This window comes from Nothobranchius furzeri, chromosome 6, assembly GCF_043380555.1.
Source record: "Nothobranchius furzeri strain GRZ-AD chromosome 6, NfurGRZ-RIMD1, whole genome shotgun sequence".
Taxonomy (NCBI): Eukaryota; Metazoa; Chordata; class Actinopteri; order Cyprinodontiformes; family Nothobranchiidae; genus Nothobranchius; species Nothobranchius furzeri.
Genome location: NC_091746.1, coordinates 39,369,851 through 39,392,809, shown reverse-complemented (window position 1 = coordinate 39,392,809; position 22,959 = coordinate 39,369,851). Strand labels below are relative to the sequence as shown.

Sequence of the window (22,959 nt, the reverse complement as noted above, 5' to 3'; positions counted from 1 at the left end):
TCAAAATGAGCAAAAAATAGACAATAGTAATTAAATTTTTAAAGAGAGAGAGAGTGAATAGGAAATAGGGAAATCAGTGGATCCTAAGGAAGGTGGAATAGGTAGGGAGAGCAGAACAATGGGAGGGGGATGAAGGTCACACAAAAGCCAGCCTGAACAGGTGAGTTTTCAGCTGCTTTTTGAAGGAGACCACTGAGTCCACTGATCTCAGGCTCAGGGGGAGAGAGTTCCAGAGTCTGGGGGCCACAGCAGCAAACGATCTGTCACCTTTGGTCTTTAGCCTGGTGAGCTGCACAACCAGTAGGCTTTGATCACTGGACCTCAGGGACCTGCTGGGGGTGTAGGGACTAAGAAGATTGCCACTGTAAGATGGTGATTGTCCATGTAAGGCCCTATAGACCAGAACCAGAATCTTGAAATGAACCCTGAAGTTGACTGGCAACCAATGAAGCTGGATGAGTAACTGGGTGATGTGGGTGTGTTTGGAGGACTTGGTCAGAAGCCGAGCACAGGCATTCTGAACCACCTGTAGACGGTTCAGGGAGGTTCTGCTCAGACACGTGAAAAGAGAGTTACAGTAGTCTAAGCGTGAGGAGATGAAGGTGTGGAGAACTGTCTCAAGTTCAGAGCGGGACAGAATAGGACTCAGCTTAGCGATGTTCCTGAGATGGAAGAAGGAAGAGAAAACATGAGAACTGACATGAAAATCCGGGGTGAGAGCTGGGTCAAAGGTCACGCCAAGATTCCTGATGGAGGGTTTGGTGTGAGAAGCAAGCTGATCAAAAGAGTCTCTGACTTTGGGAACCAGTTTGTCTGGGGCACAGATGAGGATCTCAGTCTAATCTCCATTCAGCTGAAGAAAGCTCCCAGCCATCCAGGTTTTGATAGAGTCTAAGCAGGTGTGTAACAGCTGCAACTTAGACGTCTCATGGGGCTTAAAGGAGATGTACAGTTGGATGTCATCTGTGTAAAGATGGTAGGAGATTCCTTTGAAGGAGCTCAGGATGTGCTGAAGAGGAAGCAGATAGAGGAGGAAGAGTAGAGGCCCCAGCACAGAACCTTGTGGGACACCATGGGTAAGAGAGGTGGTGGAGGACCTAAACTTGGGAGACGGCCACAGAAAAGAAGTGCTCAGAGAGATAAGAGGAGAACAACTCCAGAGCAGTTCCTGATAGGCCTACCCAGTCTCTCAGCCTCTCCAGTAGCAGGTGATGGTCAACAGTGTCAAAGGCTGCCGTCAGGTCCAGCAGGACCAGAACAGTCCCCTGCATCACTGTGAGTCAGAAGGTCATTGGAGACCCTAAGAAGAGCGGTTTCAGTAGAATGAGCTCTAGGAAAACCTGACTGGAAGCCATCAAAGATGTTGTGTTCATCAAGAGCAGCTGTGAGTCGTTTAGCCACAACCTTTTCTAAGATCTTGGAGATGAACGGAAGTTTAGAGATGGGTCTGCAGCTGCTATGGAGAGAGGGGTCAAGACTCAGTTTTTTAAGAAGCGGGTGGATTACAGTGTTCTTAAAGTAAGCAGGAACCTGACCAGAGACCAGAGAATAATTAATTATAGAGAGCACGCTGGGACCGATGGACTGAAAAGCACTTTTAAACAAAGATGAGGGTAAGATGTCGAGGGGGCATGCAGAGGTCTTCATAGAGTTAACTAGCTTGGTTAACTCAGGCAAAGAAACAGGAGCAAATGTATCTAGGATGACAGATCGGGTTGGAGCCGGGAGAGGCAGAGATAAGGCTGAGGGAGAGATGCTAGATCTAACCTTATTGACTTTGTCCACAAAGAAAGACAGAAGTTTTCACAGTCTGCAACAGAGTGGATGGAGGCTGTAGGAGAGGCAGGAGAGACGATACTGCTGATGGTGTTAAACAGCACCTTGGGGTTCCCTTTGCTCTGGGAACCCTTGCGTCTCTGACTGCAGAGTTAAAGGATGTCAAAAGATCCTTTAGGTGCAGCAGATGGACATGGAGATGGGTTTTCTTCCACAAGTGCTCAATTTTTCTGCATTGGCGCTTCAGGCTGTGAAGGCTGTCATTAAACCAGGGAGTAGGGTACACTGCAGGAACTGATCTGGTTCTGACAGGACAGATATTGTCCAGAATGGAGAGGCAGTGCTGGTTAAACTGAGAAGTTAAGGAGTCTGGGTCGTTATCAGAAGAAAAATTGCTAGCTGTGCTCTCGTTAAGAAAACGAGAACTAACCATACGGCGAGCAGGAGGTGGGGACGCAGAAACTGACAAGTTAAAAGAAAATGCAATGGTGATCAGAAATATAAACGTCCTCAGGACAAACACTGTCAGCATTTAGACCCAGGGTAAAAACAAGGTCCAGAGTGTGTCCCCTGGTGTGTGTGAGGCCAGAAACATGCTGGGTAAAGCTGAAGGTGTCCATGAGGCTGGAGAAATTCATGGCGAAGTGGTCTGAGGGATCATCAACGTGGCTGCTAAAGTCACCAACAATCACCAGTCTGGACAGCTTCACAGTGGAGGATAGAAAGTCACTAAACTCCTGAAGGAAAGATCTGTTTGGACCAGGTGGACGATAGACCACAGCACAGTAGAACGGGTCCTTACGCCCGACTTTAATCAGCTGCAGTTCAAAGGAAGCAAAGTGACCAGAGGTTGTAGAGCTACATGGAAGATGATCTCTGAAAACAACAGCTAGGCCTCCACCACGACCAGAACCCCGGGGCTGGCTAAAGAATGAATAACTACTCGGGCAGAGTTCAATCAGACCAGAATAATCAGATGTTTGCTGCCAAACTTCAGTCAGAAGCAGGTCTAATACTTCATCCTAAAAGACATCCCAGATGTAAAACAGAACGCTACCGTAGGTCATTCATCCCCTCTGCAGTAAGAGTGTATAACTACTCAGTTTAACTGGTACTGACATTATCCTGTTAAGCCGGGCGTACACTGTGTGACTTTTTCACTTTTTTGAGCCAATGTTCCAGTCGTGCGAGAATCCACGACATCGGGGCGAGTTTTGCGCCGAGCGGTCGTGTAGTGTACAGGGGGTTACGAGAGGCGATTAACACCACGTGACCAGCTGCCGATCAGCAGTCGTGAGGTCACACGGACTTCTGGCGTGTGAGGGTATCGCACTGTTGAAGCGACGCTGCGAGCAGCTGCGACCCAAAAAGTATCAGAACCGCTCACGGCGCATGCGCAATCCTGCATCAACGCCGCTTGCTATTTCCCAAATAACACACGTTGTTCGTTTTTGTTTCTACACGTTTTTTTTACTCACAAAGATTGTCAAGAAAACGTGTTTGTCGTGTTCATGTCAAATTAAACTGATCACAAAACACAGATTTACTTTCATTATTTCGTTTTCCTCATCCAACCCCCAAAAATCCCTGTGTGTCCTCCTGCAGCACTCCCGAAGGACAACAGGCAAAACAAGACAAAAAAGTCTGACGTGTTGTGTAAAAACTGCTATTTTTAGCATATTTTTAGGGCCGACGTGTTGCTACCAGACGTACAGTGTGAGCAGTCAGGTTGCATGCGAGAACTGGGTCGTGCAGTGTGAGCGCCTGGCTCGTGAGATCTGCTCTGCGAGGAAGTCGTACAGTTTGAGCTGAAGCTGAACGCTGCGAGTGAAAAAGTCGCACAGTGTACGCCCGGCTTTACACAATAACATCAATGCAATATTCAGTATGTGTCCAATACTTATGCAATACCTGATGTTAGGGTTGGGCGATATGGCCTAAAATCAATATCACGATATTTTGAGGATTTCACCTCGATAACAATAAATGGACGATAACTACAGGTATGAGCAGAAACAAAAGTTGTCCACTAGATGGGGCTGTCACGTGTATTACGTTGAGTCATATTTTTATGTGACACACGGTGGTAAAGCTTCTTAAAGGGACATGAATGTTGCCAACCTACACACAGCTTTTTCTTTTTTATTATCAAATGTTTCTACATGGGAAAATGTATCTCGATAAGAGTCAGAAATTTCGATAACAATAAATTTTCGATTTATTGCCCAGCCCTACCTGATGGACATGTCTGTGTCCCCGATGTTGCATAGTTCTAGAAACCAAGTTTCCTTTTTATTTGTTGATTTTAGTGGTTGAAGGTTACAATAATAGCTTATTGCCTTTGTGTGTTATCCTGTAATCTTGCTATTTTCTTCTTCCTTTTCTCTAAGTGCATGTGCTGCTGTAGCAAGTGGATTTTCCCACTTTGAGATCAATAGTCTATTCTATTGTAAATGTGAAGTGTAGCTGTTTAACAACCTGTACAACAAACCAGTTTCACAACAAACATGCTTTTCTTAGTCATGTGATTTACCTTTCATCACCAATTGTCTTTGAAATATTTCTTCCAAAAGTTGAATCACTTCCACCAACCTAAGAGGAATATCAAGTAACGCAACAATCAGACTGTTGTTTCAACACGAGGAACGCCTCCTGCATGACCTCATCAGGAGATTAAATACCATTGTACCAGCCCTGATTGGCTGGCATCGGTGACGTCTATGACAGGAATAGCCAGACCCTCACCCTATAAATAGGGCTGGCATAGCATCACAACATACGTGGGAAAATATTGCTACTTAGTGCGTAGCTAGTCAAGATGAGTATACTTCCGAATGGTTGGGAAAAAAACGGACAGTGAACGAGTTGTGCACCCAGTCTGTGGACAATTAAGCTTGGCACCCAGTGGTACAGTTGCTCACAGGCTTCTGAGAGAAGCAAGAAGAGGAATTTGAATGACGAGTGATGCCATGCCAACCCTTTAGGGTGAGGGTGTGACTCCTCCTGTTTTGCCAGCCAATCAAGGGTGGTGTAATGATATTTAAACTTCTAACAAGGTCACAGGAGGCGTTCCCCATAGTGAGACACTCACTCATGCTAATCAGAGAACCGGGATTATAGTCTTAACCTTGAGTTTCTTATTAGAGCCACAAACACAAGGAACAAATTAATTCATAAGCATGAAAGCATTATTAAAAGTTATAACTTAAAAGCAAACTATCTAGATAAAAAATTTACACATGAAACTAACAGAATTGAGCATTTTCCACTAAAACCAGAACATTTAGTCAGATACACTTAAAATTGTTAGAAATCTGCTAAATCTCCAACACTGAAAATGTCTTACTGTGGATCATCTTTAAGAAGTTCTTCAATTTTTACACTAAAAGCAATTAGGTTTACCTGAACAATCTGAAGTAATGCCATACTTTGTTCTTTTTTTTTTTTTTACACAGCTTAGTAAAAATATTTTATTACCTTACATGTTTTGGCTTATCACTCCAGCCATCATCAGAGTTCGTCGGTGTTGGGGATGTCACTTCCAATAAAACGCAGGCAGAAGAGGGCGACATCGTGACACCCCCAACACCGGTGAACTTTGATGATGGCTGAGGTCATTAACATGAGGTCAAAACATGTAAAGTAAAAGAATATTTTTTACTAAGCTGCGTAAATAAAAGAACAAAGTAATAGGTTATGAAGTTACACACAGAATGAATGTACAAAAGACAATCTGAAGTTATGTTTTACTTTGCTTTCTTGTGGATGTATAATTGAAGCTTTGCTTATGTGAACCAAGTCAAAAAATTGTTTAGTAAAACCTCATTATTTTAGGGTTAGGGGATTTATGCCTAAAAAAATTAAAGAACTTTTTAAAATTGATCCACAATGAGATTTTTTGTGTGTAAAAACATAAACCCAGATATGAGATTACTGAGGATAAAAACTGATCAAACTCTATAGAAGAACATCTTCAGTAGGACTAAAATAACTCAACTGAAACAAAGATCTTTCTAAAAATACCACCGCTGACATTCCTCTGATTGAACAGGTTCTTCTTGAGGAGTGGAAAGCAGTTTCATTTTAAAATAATATTTAATGCTTTAAAATACCAGTGAACTCTCTGGACAAGCAAAATTAAGTCCTCATATCTTAACTGAAATTTTTAACTACAAATAAATATAAGGAGAATAGTCTAAAATCAAATGTAAATGTTGGAATAGAAAATATTAAACATTAAAACTATCAGAACACACTTCAAAATATCTGCAGTTTTAATGAGAAAACTGATCTGAATTATTGTTTTCCTGTAGTTAAAGCAACCGCTCTTCAACTAAAAAGGTTGTTGTCACAAGTTCAACATTAACTTTGTGGTGATGCTTCTACTTTCCACAGAAAGTCAGTTCACCATTTGTCACTCAGTAACCAAGTTTCTATGGAGAATAAATATTTCTGGGGGAAAGGAAGTGAACATTACAGTTAATCGTAACAGAATGAAGTAAATGGAATGTGTTGCCACAGCTTCTTTTAAAAGGTTTCAACTAACAACACTCTAGTTAATGTTAGGCGTTTACTAATAATACAGACACTGAAGGGTGTGTGGTTGTGTTCATTGTCAGGTGCAAAAACATGTAAAATATCCTAATTAAGCAGTTTTAGGCTGTTCTTTTATTTACGGTATATTACACTCCATATTTGTTGTTTGGACAGATGTTTTCACATATATCAGTGCACTATATCTTGTCAGTAGTGTTCTCTTTTTAAATAAGTGTGTTTAGTAACTGTAAAATTGTGTTTAAAACTAAATGAAATGGAAAAATATAGCTCACAACTGCCATCTTAATGTTAACCCTTTATCGCCTATTAAACGTCGTTTATTGTTCTCAGTGTGAAGACAATTAATCGGTATTTTCACTACATTAATAAACACGTTAACCAAAACGTTAAATGCAGAACCTCTGCCAGAAACATAAGCATCATTTTACAACAACCCAAATTCATAATTATCCTTAATGCATCTCTGCCGCTAACACATTACCTGCCTTTAACTCACCCCCTTAACAAGAAGGTGGTAGACAATAAACACGACTAAGTGAAGAGTGTGTAGCTAGTTAGCCCGTTACTGTGGGTAATACGAGGCTAACGCTAATAACTCCCTGTGGGTAACCCGGACTGTTGGTTTTTCTTACCTTTGACGGCTTTTTATTCCATGACCTCAACAGTCACGGACTTAAAACGTAAAGCCAAAACGAACATCGCCAGTGTCGCCGTTTAATTATCCAAACATTTAGCTGAAGTTGTTCAAGCAGCGAGCTGTTGGATTAGTTTCACTTGAGAGGTGTAAATTCTTCACTCAGGCGGCCATCTTGGACGGAGTATTGGCATTGAGGTCATTGTATCGGAACACCTGGAACTGCTCGGTTTCAGGCTAGAAGCTACATAGCCCTCACCTTTTCCTGAGCTATAAACAGCTGTTATTAACCCCATTTGCGCTTACGGTTCTTCTCTAAAGCAAACGCAGTCATTTTAACCAAACACATAACGCATTACACAAGACAGGAAATTATAAACGTAATGTGTCAATAATAAAAATTATTACATCGGAAATAAATGAAACTGAGAAAGTAAAACAAGACACATAAACACGTGACCCTATTTCGGAACAAGTCCGCTTTAAATCTAGCGTTGCTATGGCTATATAACGCATAAAAGGCGAAATAACTTCTTAAAACTAAAAAATCCGAGGTGAACATGAAGCCATCCCGGTGAAATTGTTTGGCAGGCTTATGTATCACATAATTAAATCCAAAACTGTATGTCTTCTTTACAGTAGATATTCAAATTAAATAAATGACATTATTAGCTGTGCACATTCCTGTACACAAAAACCAACATCCCTTCTAATTTAAAGTCTCTACAGACAAAGAGTACTAATGGACAAAACAAAGTTCAATTTAAAAAGTTCTGCAATTAAAATGTTTTGCAGATTCCCATGATTCAATACTTCCTATTCACTTTCAAAAATGTCTATTCATGAGTTTTTTTATCTATAAAATTAAATATATCTTAAATATAATTGTATCTAAGGGGGGAAATGGCAGTCTCCATTTATGTGTTGGGCTTTGCTTAGTATTACATATAGCAATCTATGTGCAATATGAAAAATGCAAGCTTCTCTGTCTAGAGCAGGGGTCACCTGGTGCACCATGGTGCCCCAGCAACCACAAAGTGCTCACAGACCTTTTCACCAAATGGCACAAGTCTAACATAAAATTTAAAACAAATCTGCTGCCATCATTTTAATATCAAATGTGTTAGATTTTAAAACTACAATTTTCTTTAAAAAAACATTAAGATATGTTTATTATTCAAGAAGTTTGGTTTAACTTTGATCTATTCTAGTTCAAAGGTCAGTTTTGTATCAGCTTGGAAGCCCTTCAGATGGCTCAGTGCCCATGAAATTGCTCCCAGCTTCACAAAGGTTGACCCCTGATTTAGACCATCAGCAGCCAGCTTGTCTCATCTACAGAAATTCAGAAAAACACACCAACCACAGATTCAGACTCAACAGCACAAGAAGCTTCAGAAAACTAAAGACATTGAATCGAGCCAAAGTTTAACATGTCCATGTGGCATAGATACAGAAGAAATAAAAGCAAAGATAGCAGCTATTTTAGACTCAATCAGAGCCAAGAAGGAACTGACAACTGAACACATCTCATTCCTGCAAAACTACAGTTAGAGTAGAAAGAGTCCAGTGCTGCCCCCTGCTGGAGGACCCACAACAGCCCTCAGGAGCTCTGAGAACCCCAAGAACCACATGTATGTAGGACTACTAACCACTTAGTAGCATCTAAAATGCATCTTTCTCTGATGCCTTTTTACAAATCACACTTGCATTTACAGAGATTTGAAAATGACAATGCTTTTTTCAAAAAGCAAAATAATATTTATTGTAAATGAAGTTTAGCTGATCTTGGAATCAGTTCTAGCCTAATTTCGATGGTTCTAGCTCAAAGGTCAGTAGGCGGGGGTCTTAGTGACATTTCATCAACCTTGTAGGGTCATTTTAGCTCATACCGACTCAGGAAAATTATTTAAAAATATGAAAAAGTTGCATAGTATGACTTTAATAGGAAAGATGAGAGAATTCATGCCCTCCAGTAGTGAAAAGCTGGAATTACATTGGATAAAACATTTAAATGAGAATATTTTAGCCTCCTTTTCTCAACGAAGTTTGTGTGTGTGTGTGGGGGGGGGGGGGATCTTTGCTTTTGTACTCTTGAGGATATTAATATGATGGGGGAGAAGAAAGTATTTGCACATTTACAGTTGTTACTTAGGAGAAACACTGTTTCCTGTACATTCTTTCAACATAAAATGCTATGGCATTTTTGATAGCAGCAGGGGAGCTTTCTCTCTCTTTATTAAGCTAGAAACACAATAAAAACCTTATTGATATAACAGTATTAAATGGAACACAGCATTTGTTACAGAGCATTCACCACCCTCAACAAAATGTCAAAATCCAGTTGTGCAGAAATGGAACCACTTTAGTGAGACTGTCTTTAACCCTAAAAGTATTAATTTTAAAATATATTTTCTGGTAACATTTGGCCAACTGTATGCTACAATGTTATTTAAAATACATGACATTAAAATAACAAAATACCATACCAACATTCCACACCACCTTTATTTATATAGCACTTTAAAAACACAGCCATACGGCTGACCAAAGTGCTGAACAGTCGCACAATAACAGAGATAGAAAACATAAAACAGTACTATGAAACACAATCAACAATAAAAAAGACAAGCCGATAAAAAAGTACCAATAAAAACCTTACAATGGATGATAAAATAAGAGTAGTAAAAACCAAACTAACAGCTAACTATTAAAAGCAAGGGTAAAATAGTGTGTCTTTAGTCTAGACTTAAAATCTGCCAAGGTGGATGCCAGTCGAACTGACTGGAAGTTCGTTCCACAGTTTAGGACCCGTGACAGAGAAAGCTCTTTGTCCACATGATTTGTAACACACTTTTGGGACCTCGAGGAGCAACAGGCTGGAGGACCTGAGTGTGTGACCAGGAGTATAAATTGAAAGAAGATCAGATAAGTACACAGTCAAAAAACAGCTTCACCCTCTAAGAAACAAAAAAGGAAAATGTGGCAGACTGCGGAATTGATTTCCAGCCAATATTAAGGCAGCTCAGACTGTGAGTAATTTAAAAACTTTATTAAAGACACATTTTTATGAGCTGGCTTTTAATTAAAAGCAGACAATGCATTTTCCACCTAATCTTGGTTCTTTAAGTTATTTAAGATAATAAAGAATGACCTATTTCTAGGAGCTGAATATTATCTAAGGACTAATCATTTTATCTTACTTTATTTTTATATTTTTATTTCTTATAATTGGAGGCATTTTGGTAAACAATGATTGTTGTAAATGTGCTATAAATATAAAATTGACCTCAAAGGTTAAAGAAAATCTCAGACAGAGAATTTATTTTTTTCCTTTGCAAAGAGTGGCAGCCCTACTGACAGAGCTTATTTCGTTTTTGTGAGTAAAGTATACTGATTTCTGGGGTTTATGTGAAGGATGTGAACGTGGCATATGATACGTTCTTAAAAACATATAAATCTTTATATAATAAGAACTGTCCTGTAGTTGTCTGTAGAAAAAAGATAAATATGAATGTAGAACCGTGGTTAACTAAGGGACTACTAAAATCTTGTAAAAGGAAAAACAAATTATACAGAGATTTTGTCAGATACCGAACCAAAGCCACAGAAATGAAGTACAAAATATACAAAAATAAATTGACATCATTAATAAGACAAGCAAAAAAAGATCATTATAATTTAAGGCTGAAGGAAAGCATAGGTGACATGAAAAGAACATGGAGAATTCTGAATAGTGTCATAAGATCCAGGTCTCAGCATGCCCGTTATCCAGATTTCTTTACTAACGGAGATAAGATCTTGAGGGATAAAGCTGAGGTGGTAAATGAACTTAATTCATTTTTTGTAAACATAGGACCAAGTTTGGCCAAATCTCTGGAAACACAAACTAATGAAGCTGGAAAAATACAAAGAGGGAGCAAAATTTTACAGTCTATGTTTTTAGGGGATGTAAGTGAAAATGAAGTTTTGACGATAGTTAGGAAAAGTAAAAATAAAACATCCACAGACTGTGACGGGATTGACATGATGATTGTAAAGAAAACTATTGATTATGTTGTCAAACCATTCACTTATATCTGTAATTTGTCTGTTCAGAGTGGTACATTTCCAGAAAAAATGAAAACTACAAAAGTAATTCCAATTTTTAAAAATGGTGATAGACATAAGTTTGATAATTATAGACCAATCTCAGTGCTTTCTCAGTTTTCTAAAGTGCTTGAGGAATGGTTTGTTCAGAAACTAGATAACTTTATTGAGAAGGAAAACCTCCTGAGTGAGAGTCAGTATGGGTTTCGATCACATAAATCTACATCCCTGGCTTTATTGGAATTAAATGAAGAACTTTCATCAGCAACAGAAAAAAAAACAATATACAGTGGGGTTGTTTATTGATTTAAAAAGGCATTTGACACAATAGATCATAGTATTTTACTCTCCAAGCTGAGGGATTATGGGATACGTGGAATCGCCCATGACTGGTTAAGTAGTTATTTGACCAATAGAAATCAATTTGTACAGTTAGATGATGAAATTTCAGATTCACTAGAGATTACACACGGTGTCCCACAGGGGTCAGTGTTGGGCCCTAAGCTTTTCATTCTATATATCAATGACATTTGTGATGTGTCCAAAGTATTACAGTTCATATTGTTTGCTGATGACACGAATATATTTTGTTCTGGAAATGATTTAGAAATTATTATTCAAAATATGGTTTGTGAAATGTCTAAACTTAAGAAGTGGTTTAATGACAATAAATTATTTCTCAATTGGAATAAAACAAAATTCATGGTTTTTGGTAACAGAAAAACTAATGATTTAGTTACATTGTCTATTGATGGTTTTTTAATTGATAGAGTAAATGAAGTCAGATTCTTAGGGGTTCTCTCGGACCATAAACTTACTTGGAAATCCCATATAAAATATATAAAACAAAAAATATCCAAAAGTATTGGAATTTTAAACAAAGTCAAAGGTTTTCTAGAAATTACAACGCTTCAGACATTATATTACTCATTTATCTTCCCATACTTAACTTATTGTATTGAGGTTTGGGGCAATACATATAAAACAAACACTAATCCTTTGTTTCTGTTACAGAAGAAAGTTCTGCGAATTCTACATAAAGCAAATCCAAGAGAACATACTAACAAATATTTTGTTCTATCTAAAATTATGAAATTCAAAGACTTAGTTAACTTGAAAGTTTTACTAATTATGTTTAAGGCTAGAAATAATTTGCTGCCAACTAATCTACAAAGGTTCTTTGTTTTAATCCCAAAAAATGATAAGAGTAGAAAGAAACCAGAGTTTAAAAGGATATTTGTTCGTACTACATTAAAGCAAATGTGTATTTCAATATATGGTGTGACATTATGGAATAACCTGGATGATGAATTAAAAAAATGTGCAACTACTGATCAATTCAAAAAAATGTATAAAGATAAAATGCTAAAATCGTATGATTTGGTAAGTTGAGGATGGAGGATTAATGTTTTAGTAGTGATATTATTTGTGGAAGTAAGAGAGCGGTTTATTTTTTGTGTATAAGGCTATTTTGTACTTTTTGTTATTTATCTTGTCTTAGTTAAAGGGGGTAGGTCATATAAGATTTTTTCTTCTTCCTCCCCCTATTTCACTTGAATGCTTATATTCTGATTTGAAGTTTGTATATTTAAACTTTGAGTGAAATAAAGAATTGAATTGAATTGAATTGAATTTCTGTTTTGTTTACGCGAGGTGTGGTTTAGTACCGCGGGGCCACCGTACTCCAGGCCTGTAGGGGGCGGTATTCCAACCGTCGGTCGCCGCCTCCTTTGAACCTCTTTTACTAAACTCGAAAGAAGTCGGAGTCACGGAAAGAAACAGGAAGAAGACGACGAACTCGGCAACACAATGACTTCGGGTAGGAGACTAGGCAAGGTAATGCAATCCTATAACAATTAATCCGTTAATCTCGTGAACACATCGTGTAAAAAGTTGTTTGAGCTTCGTGTGTAAAGCTACAAACCCGCTGGGAAGAAGAGAATGGCCGAGTATGTGTCGCTTAGGCGTCAGACAAAATGAAAGGAGAATGACGTCCGACCGACGGGGACTAAAAAGCAATTAGAGACGGAAGAAATACATAAATGCTGGGATTCAGCACTTTGGGGAGCTGCGGGACAACATATAGGTGCTAAAACTGTGAGCTGGGTTCAGTCGGCGAGTTGTTGAAGCCGTTTTCACCGTGTCAAAGACACACAGCCGTGGAGAAAACATGGAGACCGGGGCTGCGCCGTCACGTCACATCTCAGCTGAGCCGTCAGATTTAGTCTGACGGACCAGTCCTATCATGAGTAAACACATGTCCTCTGGATACGAGGCGAAATCTTCAGTCGCATTAGCGCGTTTTCTTTATAATTCATTAAATCAGTAGTTGTATAAATAGACCGGATGTCATGAAAGTAAATTAAAACTGTTTGATTTTATTCCATCTAGACCTGAAAGTCAGAATAACCAACTACATTTTACATCCATTGCTTTTATATCTAAAGCTATGATTCTTTTAAACGGTAGGTAGAAACACGGAGGTGGTTTTTACAGTACTTTGATCGTATGAACACGAAAATGAAACTTAAATCACTAGAATGCTTGTGCTTATTATGTTTGAAATTTGTGCCAAAAATGACATTAACTTCCATTAAATTATATTATTTATTAACTGTGTGATTAAAAACACGTTGCAATCTGTGTATTTTAATATATGAGAAGGTTAGCATGGTAAAACAATCATAAAAGATTCTCCAAAGCTTGTAGAACTTGTTTGAAACACATTAGTTTGTTAATCTACTTGTTGAAGCAGTACTGCAGTTCTTACAGTCTCTTCAAGTTCTTTGTTTGACAAAATTTGTGTGATCAACAAGATTGTTTTTAGTTTCAGTTTCATCCCAGCTAAAGCCAGGTACAAGATCATTCAGTGAATAAAGCTGCCTTTGCATCTGAGAAAATTAAGAGTGATTAAAATAGAAAACACAATTTTAATAATGTCCCATGATAATAAAATTATTGCTGGTTTTCATTTTCTGTAACTCAATGCATGTATTTTAAGATGAACATCAAGTACTGAATAATATATGTTTTTCCTATTTAAAACAGGTAAATATTAACATTTTAGAAGAACCTGAGTGCTGAGTTTCTATAGTGTAAGGGCTGTCAGGTCTCCTGGTTTCACAGTTTTACTTTAATCTCTCCATATTTGGTACTGATTTATCGTGTGTCTGATGTTACAAAGATTACCGTTCAGGAAATACCCCTAGCTGTTGTTGTCATCAGCACTTCCAGAATTCCCCCAACTATCCAGTTTTATGGTTAGTGTAAATGTCAGGTCGCAGGTAAATGGCTGAATGTAATGATCTACCAGGCTGTTGCTTTGATGGGAAGGAAATTGTTTTATGATCAAATAAAAATGTTGTTTTACAAGCAATGAAAGTTGCAGGAAATCTAAAAGTTTGTCAAAATTGATTTAATTTACTGGTGAAACTCTAAACATTAGAATATCTTGCAAAAGTTAACTTAAGTCAGTAATTTAACTTAAAAGGTGAAAGTAATATATGAGAGACTCAATTACATGCAGAGTCATATATTTCAGCCTTTATTTGTTATAATTGTGATGATCATGGCTTACAGCTGATGAAAACCCCACATTCAGAATCTCAGACAATTAGAATATTGTGAAAAGGTTCAATATTCTAGACTCAAAGTTTCACACTCTAATTAGCTAATCAATCTAGAACACCTGCAAAGTGTTTCTGAGCCTTTAGAGGGTCTCTCAGTCTAAGTGGAATTACTGAAATAAATGGACTTTAGCATCATATTCTCATTTTCTGAGCTTCAACTGTACATTTAAGGTTGTTTATTAATCTATGCAGATGGGCTGCTGGGTCTGGGCACCATGTTATCAGAGCAAAATTATTCTACGTTAGAGAATTAAAAAAAACAATTTTGGGAACAACTCAGGCAGGGCAAAACAACGCTAAACTAATAGCACGTTTATTAGGATTATGTTCACCGCACTTGTTCATTCTAGCAGGTGGGGGGGGGGGGGGGATATACACTCTGCGATTGTAAACACATTTTTCACTAGGAGTGGTAGCTTGTAAAGAAAGGGAGATAGGGAGCATCCGCCCCCCCAAATGTAGATTATTCCACATCCAAGTAATCCTGGCAGTCAGGGATCCACCCCAGCGTCCAGGAAGTGACTACCAAGCCAAGCCCGACAAGTAGAGATCCTCATCCCCAAGGTCATCGACAGCCTTTGACACCCACCATCTGAAATCCTCATCCCAGAGCTCACTGTACAGTAACACAATTCAGACCCCCCTGGACAACACCCTATCAAACGGTTACCCCTGGCAACAACCTCAGGGCTCCATCAGACAGCCCCAGGTCACTGACCCAGCCAAATCAATGGAGGGCAGAAGTTAGAAGCTACTGAATTAGACTTCCACCATCATTGTGCTCTTATCTTTGTTGAATCAGTGATGTGTATGTTGGCATTTACACTGATGCTGTCTTGTTAAACTCACTAAGAGAGGACTTCATTAAAGCTGCTGTTAACCTGTTACTGATTTGTTTTCTTTTCTCTGATAAGAGCCCGGTTGCATGTGTTTGAAATTATAGATCTAAATAATAAAAATAAATATTTTGTTGCAGGAGCTCGATGACATCCGCAAGGCTGGAATGAAGCACTTCCGCAACATCGTAGTGGATGAATCAAACATTCTGACCTGGCAAGGGCTCATTGTTCCTGTGAGTACTGAACTGGTGCCAGTTGGAATTAGCCTGTTAGCTTTTAGGACAAATAATACATGTTAGAATTTATAACAAAGAATTGATCATTTCTTTATTATTATTATTTTTTTTAGATAATTGATAGTTTTGACCCTCAGATGTTTATAATGTTATAACGTTGTGAGTTTTCTCTTAGTTTTAAGCATATTTTGGCCAAATGCTTTGTGGAAATAAAGTAGTTTTGCACACGTAATGGATTATTATTAGGTATCAATTAGGGCTGGGCGATATATCGATATTTAAAAAATATCTATATAATTTTTAAACAAGATACAAGATGACTTTATATCGATATAACTGGTCAAACTGCTGTGCTAGCGATTAGCCGCTATGCTAGCGACATGTTTCTCCGTCTCTAAGCGGCTATTACATGTATTCTCACAAGTTAGCTCAATCTGAGAGCCTCTGGGTAAATGTGCTGCTCTAAACTTTGCATTTGGCGTCCTCGTTTTTAATTATTTGGGGATGTTCAACACCAACGGAGTTCTGTTTTTCCATCCTGCTTGTGCGAAGAGACCTGTCAAACCCCTCCCTCCGCTGTGTAATGAGGAAACATCTACGGATAGCCGGAGTGGCCAAATTTCCTCAAACATATTGTAAGGGTTTGAATAGCAAACTATAGGGTTAACATTTTATTTTGAAGGTGAGCTCAATGGGTGAGAAATGTTGTTCCGGTTCCATTTTTTCTGCTCTAGTTAGCTATGCTAGTAAATACTCCGTTACGAGCGATCCTGTTGAAAAAGTTAAGAGTTTGTAAGGCGTGGGTTATGGCGACAGTAGCCCGAAAATAATACTCATAAAAGAGCAACCAGAGACTCTGAGTCATTACAGTATAATCGCTGATATGAGCCAATATGAGACTCCATGTTTGCCCTAATAACTAATAACTCCACGGTGCATGACCCATGTGATCTTCAGTAGATGCAATTACATCATCATACATTCAGTTTAACATAATAGTTTTTTTTTTCTCTGGACAAGAGATAAACGATATGGCCCACCTCTAGATGAAATTTAAATAATTTTACATTAATTATAAACATATAATTAAAAAGTGCCTGTGAGACATTTGATACGTCTCTAGCTCTCGCGTGCGTGTGCGTGTGTGTGTGTGTGTGTGTGTGTGTGTGTGTGTGTGTGTGTGTGTGTGTGTGTGTGTGTGTGTGTGTGTGTGTGTGTGTGTGTTTTTTAACAGACAGCTGTACCAGTGTTCCTAAAGCTCACACTGGAAGAGAATGGGCACTAAGTTAGACAAGAATCAATACATTTTTATGCATTTAATCTACTGTTTTATGTTTATAATTTCTCAAGACAGCTTGAAGTGAGTTGACTTGTAAATATTTTACAGGAGGAAAAATATTGAGATATATATCGGAATTCAGCAAAAAGATATCGAGATATAAGTTTTGGTCCATATTGCCCAGCCCTGGTATTAATTTAATCCTACAAAGAGATGGAAAAATATCCTCATTTTAAAAAGAAATAAGGCCTTTGATAAAAACAAAAAATTCAAGTCAAATATTTTCAGGCAAGAAATTCAGTAGGTCACAATTAAAAATCCTACAAACTGGATTCATGTTATGTTCCTTCTGATCATTTAGTAAGATGTAAACATTTGATTTATTATTTCAGTCTGGTTCTCAAAAAGAAGATTGACAATTGCTTCCAGGGTCAAGCTTTTATCAAAGTGTAAAAACAAGAAGTTTCCTTCGCCAGAGCAGTTTGATCTCTCTGTGCTGATGTGAAAACATAAATACATTTAATTATTATTAATCGGGGGCCGTAACAGTTATGTAGCCAGAAATTCATGTGTTTTGTGGCTCAGTGCACAAATGATTGAATTTAAATTTTTTTTTTTTATTTGAGTGAATTGAGCGAGGGTAGCAGAGGATTTAAGCAGTGTTCCCCCTACATAAGCTGAAATTCCAGCACAGCGTCTATGAAATCACCCACCCCCATTCCACTCTCACGGCCGACGCATGACACCAAAACGTTCCACGTGCTATTACCCCCTTTCCCGCTCTCACAGACGGAACACGTTGGTGAAACGGTCCGCGAATGTACTCCTCACCCCCCACCACGCCACGGCTGGAAATTTTTTTGGGGGGAAATACTGTAAAGTATCCGCTCCGTAATCGGAAGGTTGCAGGTTTGAGCCTTGCTAAATTTGTCCGTGTCTTTAGGCAATTCACTTAACCCACATTACCTGCTGGTGGTGGTTGGAGGAACCAGTGGTGCCTGCGTACGGCAGCCTCGCCTCTGTCAGTGGGCCCCGGGGCAGCTGTGGCTACATTGTAGGGTGTGAATGTGTGCATGACTGAATGACTGATTGTGGTGTGGAGTGCCTTGGGGGGTTCTAGGACTGTAGAAGGTGCTATATCAAATACAGACCATTTAAAATCCTCAGATTCTCACTCTTATTTTCACCCTAAGGACTGTGCTCCATATGACAAAGGAGCGTTTCGAATTGAGATAGTCTTCCCAGCGGAGTATCCATTCAAACCCCCGAAGATCACCTTCAAGACAAAGATCTACCATCCCAACATTGATGAGAAGGGCCAGGTGTGCCTGCCCATCATCAGTGTGGAAAACTGGAAGCCAGCCACAAGAACTTGCCAAGGTGAGTGTAAGGCAGAGCAAGGTAGCTCTGTTTATATAGCACATTTCATACACAGAGGCAATTCAATGTGCTTGTGTAGGGAGAATGATGCAATGTCACGTCTCTCTGCTCTTCCTGTGTGTGTTTTGTAGTAACAGGTTGTGTTTTGTGTTTGTCCTGCAGTGATTCAGTGTCTCATTGCTCTGGTGAACGCGCCTCAGCCAGAACACCCTCTGAGGGCAGACCTGGCAGAGGAGTTCACTAAGGACCGCGCTAAATTCATGAAGAATGCTGAAGAGTTTACAAAGAAACACAGTGAAAAACGACCTGTAGACTGATGACTCGGCACTGACACACACCTGCTGGCCTCCTTTCTGTTTCCTGATGGAAGAACCCAGCCTGACTCTCTGTTCTTACCCCGTGTTTCACAGAGATGCCCTGTTCTTGTGTACATGCAATGTTTAGCACTCTCCACCTATCTTCAATAGAGGCTTGTGTTTCTGTTTCTCTTTCCCAGAAAAAAAGAAGAAAAAAGCAGGACTTTTTGGAGTGTTCAGGTTCTGGCCTCAAGGTGTCACCTTTTGGTTATTTTTGACTTCTTTCTACTGATTTCTTTTTAGGAAAAATGTCAGAGATGGCATTTGAAAGACAAAAACAATAAAAAAGTGCTTTTCGGCTTAAATGTCAAATTTAATCTCTGATTATTCATTATTATATGCAGACATGTTAACAGAGATGAAGCTTTATGTTAAAACGTTAATATGCTGCCCCTCTGTTTTCTTTTTCTCTAATGCATTTTATTTTATGAAAGCCATTACAAATTACAGTTTATTCCTGATAAGTCCAAATGTAAAACAAACCAATCTTGCAAATGCAGCATTCACGTGTCATTGAAACCATTTTTTTGTATTTAGAAAAAATATTCCTTCTAAATAAAAAGTTTCCACCAATAGGTGCGCTGTCAGAGTGCTGCAACTTTTATTTTGAATAGAAAGAATAATGTTAAATTTCAAGTGGTTTGTGAATGGTGAATTAGGTTTGAAGAAGTAATGAAGTACTTAACTGATAAAATACACAAAATATTGTTGAAGAGTTGCTGTAGATGAATGCGTATTAGTTATAAAGTGAATTCATTAACCTGGGTGATTGTTAGTTAAAAGTTAAACAACATTTTCTCTAGATCTGCACAAAGTTGGGACTGTTTCAATATGAAAAATAAAATACTTTAAAGGTTGACTATGGAACAATTTAAAAACCTATATTTTAAAAATACTTTCATGGAGTGTTTAGAGGCGTGCAGAAGGAAGGTACAGTATTTCCTTTAACCCTCCCACTATCCTATTGGGTGTCACACCTTTTAGGACAGTGGGAGGGTTAAAAGCTTTATTTTAATTTAAAAGAAAATATTTGTTTTGATGGGCGCGACACTGGGTTTATGCTTACCAGCCAATAGAGGGCAGCATTGTGGATTGCCAAATACTGTAAACAGTCTGCTCGGCACAGCAATGCTGGTACTATTCAAAATGGCGAATTCAGCAATTCAAGCAGCTGCTTCTGAGCCCAGAAGATGTCGTTATACTTCTCAGAAGAGGAGCGACCATAAAAATCCAGAACCAGACTGAGTTCAAGTGAAGCCTATAACAGATGGACCCAAATAAAACATTTCACATATCAGCTGCGAACCTGTGATCCTGATGGCTGGAAACCTTGTTCTATTGAAAACCTCCACACACCAGATGCCACTTTGAGTTTTTAATAATCAACCTTTAACAGTTACTCAAGCTAGGAAATATTCCAGAATTTATCTGCCAACTAATTTATGCAAGCAGGTTTTGTGCTGTTAAAGGTGATATATGAAACGTTTTTACAAAAGTTATATTTTTGAAAATAATACCTCCATGGGGCACCTAGAGGTATGCAGAATTAATGTACAGTTATCAAATTTTCATTTTGACGGGCATGACACTGGGTTTGTGTTTACATCTAACAGCCACTAGAGGGCCACATTGCATTAAAAAGTCCACTCAGCAAGGTGGGGCTGGGAATGTGTAAATTGGCGGACTTGACAAGTCAAGCAGCTGATTCTGAGCCCACGAGATGTTCTAACGGTAAATTATGTCCTAAAATAAACTTTGTAGAAATTAATCCTTATCCTGTACGATTTGTCACTAAACATGTTGCTGGAATGTGTCAGCAGTGAACCAACATTCTGAGGGCTGGAAGACTAGTTCTGTTGTTGCGATACCACCTCCGAACACCAGAGGTCCGTGTTCCATATTCAACCTTTTAAAGGTAAGGTAAGAATGACATCCTGTGGTCAATTTGGGTACTGCAATCTATGTATTAAAACAAATCAATCCTGTGTGAGCAGGGGTGGACAGGCCTATCTGCAGAGCCCGATTAACGGAAAGGCAAAGTAGGCACGTGCCTAGGGCCTGATTGGCTGGATGGGGCCCAGAAAGAGGGACAAAATTAAAATTAAATAAATTAAAAATAAAATGTACAAATGTCCTATGATAGAATTTGTAGGTAGGACTCCTATCTACATTTTATTTCAATATTTATTAATTAACTAAAAATAGTGACAATGTTTATCTTAACCATAGACCGTTACATTAGCTACGTCACATTAACGCCAGCCCATGACAGTAGCCTACAACTTGGGCTCCACCCAATTAAGGACGTCAGAGAAGCGGTCAGAGTCAGAGCGGGACACAACAAAACTAGCAGGTGTTTTTGAGTAGGCTAACTCTCACGATGCTTTCGGGTGCAGCAAAATGTAAAAAAAAAAAAAAAATGAAGAGCAACAAAAGAAAATACAGTGGGGGGCTTTACAGAAGTTTCTGTCGGGCAGCTGTCCAACAGCTGTGAACCTGCTCGAGTCAGCAGAGCCAGAGGCCGGACCCGAGCCAGACCCAAAGGAGACACGGTCTGAAGACGCAGTGGAAGATGCAGCAGGAAATGCGGCGGAAGACGCTATAGCGCCAACGCCGTCAACATCAATGCCGTCACAGAAGGACGAACTGGAAGAACAGCAGCTAGCCAGAATTGAGCCCAATATAGTCCAGAGGTGGAAAGACTACTAAAATTTCCTACTTAAGTACGAGTACCAATACTTTGATAATTTTTTATTCAATTACAAGTAAAAGTACTTGCCTGAATTTTTACTCAAGTAAAAGTAAAAAGTATCGTAAACAAAATGCACTCAAAGTAAAAGTTACTTAGTTACGTTTTTGTCAGCATAAGGATGGCTACATCTAAGCAGTGCTAAATCACAACGCCAGTTCACAAATCGCTTGTGTGCGCACACACACACACACACACACAAACACACTCAAACACGCACAGCTTGAAGGAGGGATTTCTATCCAATCAGTGAGAACAGGACGTGCACATTGATTGGACGAGGTTTAGGATGGTAGGTTTCAATTGTGATTAAAATTATTCTTAATTTTGAGAAAAAATCATTTTTTAGATGCCATCAGTGTGTGAGGTATCTCAATGTTTTCATGACAAAACTCTAACATGAGACTGTGCTCTAACCTGTCACATAACAAGCTAAATGCAGTCAAACATTTCAGATGGACCGTATGACAGCTGCTAACGTTGGCCCTGCCCTACTTTACCTACTTTACAGTTCCTTTATTCATGTCCATCCTAGAGCTCCTCTCTGACCTTCATGCTTATTTAGAGCAGCTGATTTTTAAAGCTAGCAGAGTTCATCCTTGGTAGTGGGTTCACTCACTCATTTAACCCTTCACCACTGAAATCAGTTTGTTCATCCCAATCCTCCTAAATAATCCTCCAATCGTCCAACTGGAATCCTTAAGGGTCCCGTAACGTCCATCCTGTCAGAACAGGCTGTGGGAGCCCAGGTGTTACTAGAACTAACGGTGTCTCCTCTCCAGCGTGAGCCTCCAATCTGTGAAGGTTGGTCTCCAAACATGAACTTTAAATTTATGCATTTATCTCCTCTTGTAACACTTTAACATGTTTTAAAAGGCTTGTATCATGATATGTTACACCTCCCAGACCAAAGATAAGATAAAACATAATCATAAACACTGCAGAGACGTCATTATGTATGAAATAGAAGTTATTTTCCTGAGCAATTACTTCAGCCAAGATATAAGATGCATGGATTTGATGAAACCACACTTTCTCATGCAGTTCTATATGTGTAACACGCACACATGCACGCACGCACATGCACATGCAAGCGCGCGCACGCACACACATGCACACGCAAGCGCGCGCACGCACACACACAGCAGCATGTTAGAATCATGTGAATGACTAATTTAACTACACTGAACTGCTTTAGTAATACTTTAATCTCTTATTCTGGAGTAAAATAAAGAAACAAGCTAAATCATCACATATCTGTGGCATCAAGGAGCATCTTCTGAGTTCAAACACAGGGATGGAGCACAATGTTTACACCTGAACAGTATCAGGATGTTTAACTCACAGAGGCCTGCAGGTCTTCTGTTTTTTGAGCAAAGCGCTGAGAATCCGCTTGTTATGAGCGCTAAACGTTATTTTGCCGCTGCCGTGCGGAGCG

At 39.0% G+C, this 22,959-nt stretch overlaps 2 protein-coding genes across 3 annotated transcripts in view; one reads left to right on the top strand and one right to left on the bottom strand.

The window, feature by feature from the left end:
* The window catches only part of zfyve16 (zinc finger, FYVE domain containing 16), a 45,872-nt gene extending 38,729 nt beyond the window's left edge, over positions 1-7,143 (bottom strand). Inside the window, exons 1-2 of one of the 2 annotated variants that reach the window (XM_015975252.3) lie at positions 6,966-7,143; positions 4,310-4,368 (exon numbers count right to left, since the gene is read on the bottom strand). The gene's annotated coding sequence lies outside the window, so the exon portion shown is untranslated. The remainder of the gene's footprint in view (positions 1-4,309; positions 4,369-6,965) is intronic. The other variant, XM_015975259.3, reaches the window with a different exon arrangement.
* A 5,608-nt stretch (positions 7,144-12,751) lies between these two features.
* Positions 12,752-19,359, top strand: LOC107395787 (ubiquitin-conjugating enzyme E2 L3). The gene is made up of 4 exons (XM_015975241.3): positions 12,752-12,889; positions 15,659-15,754; positions 18,230-18,416; positions 18,579-19,359. Exons 1-4 carry the CDS (start codon positions 12,863-12,865, stop codon positions 18,731-18,733), a joined length of 465 nt encoding a protein of 154 aa, XP_015830727.1. The 5' UTR covers positions 12,752-12,862; the 3' UTR covers positions 18,734-19,359.
* The last annotated feature ends 3,600 nt before the right edge of the window (positions 19,360-22,959 follow it).

Excerpts from the sequence above, each read along its gene's own strand:
- LOC107395787 (XM_015975241.3), top strand. The coding sequence starts at position 12,863 with ATGACTTCGGGTAGGAGACTAGGCAAG. Across the intron at positions 15,755-18,229 it reads GGCAAGGGCTCATTGTTCCT|GACTGTGCTCCATATGACAA; the intron begins GTGAGTACTGAA and ends TTTCACCCTAAG. Across the intron at positions 18,417-18,578 it reads AGCCACAAGAACTTGCCAAG|TGATTCAGTGTCTCATTGCT; the intron begins GTGAGTGTAAGG and ends TTTGTCCTGCAG.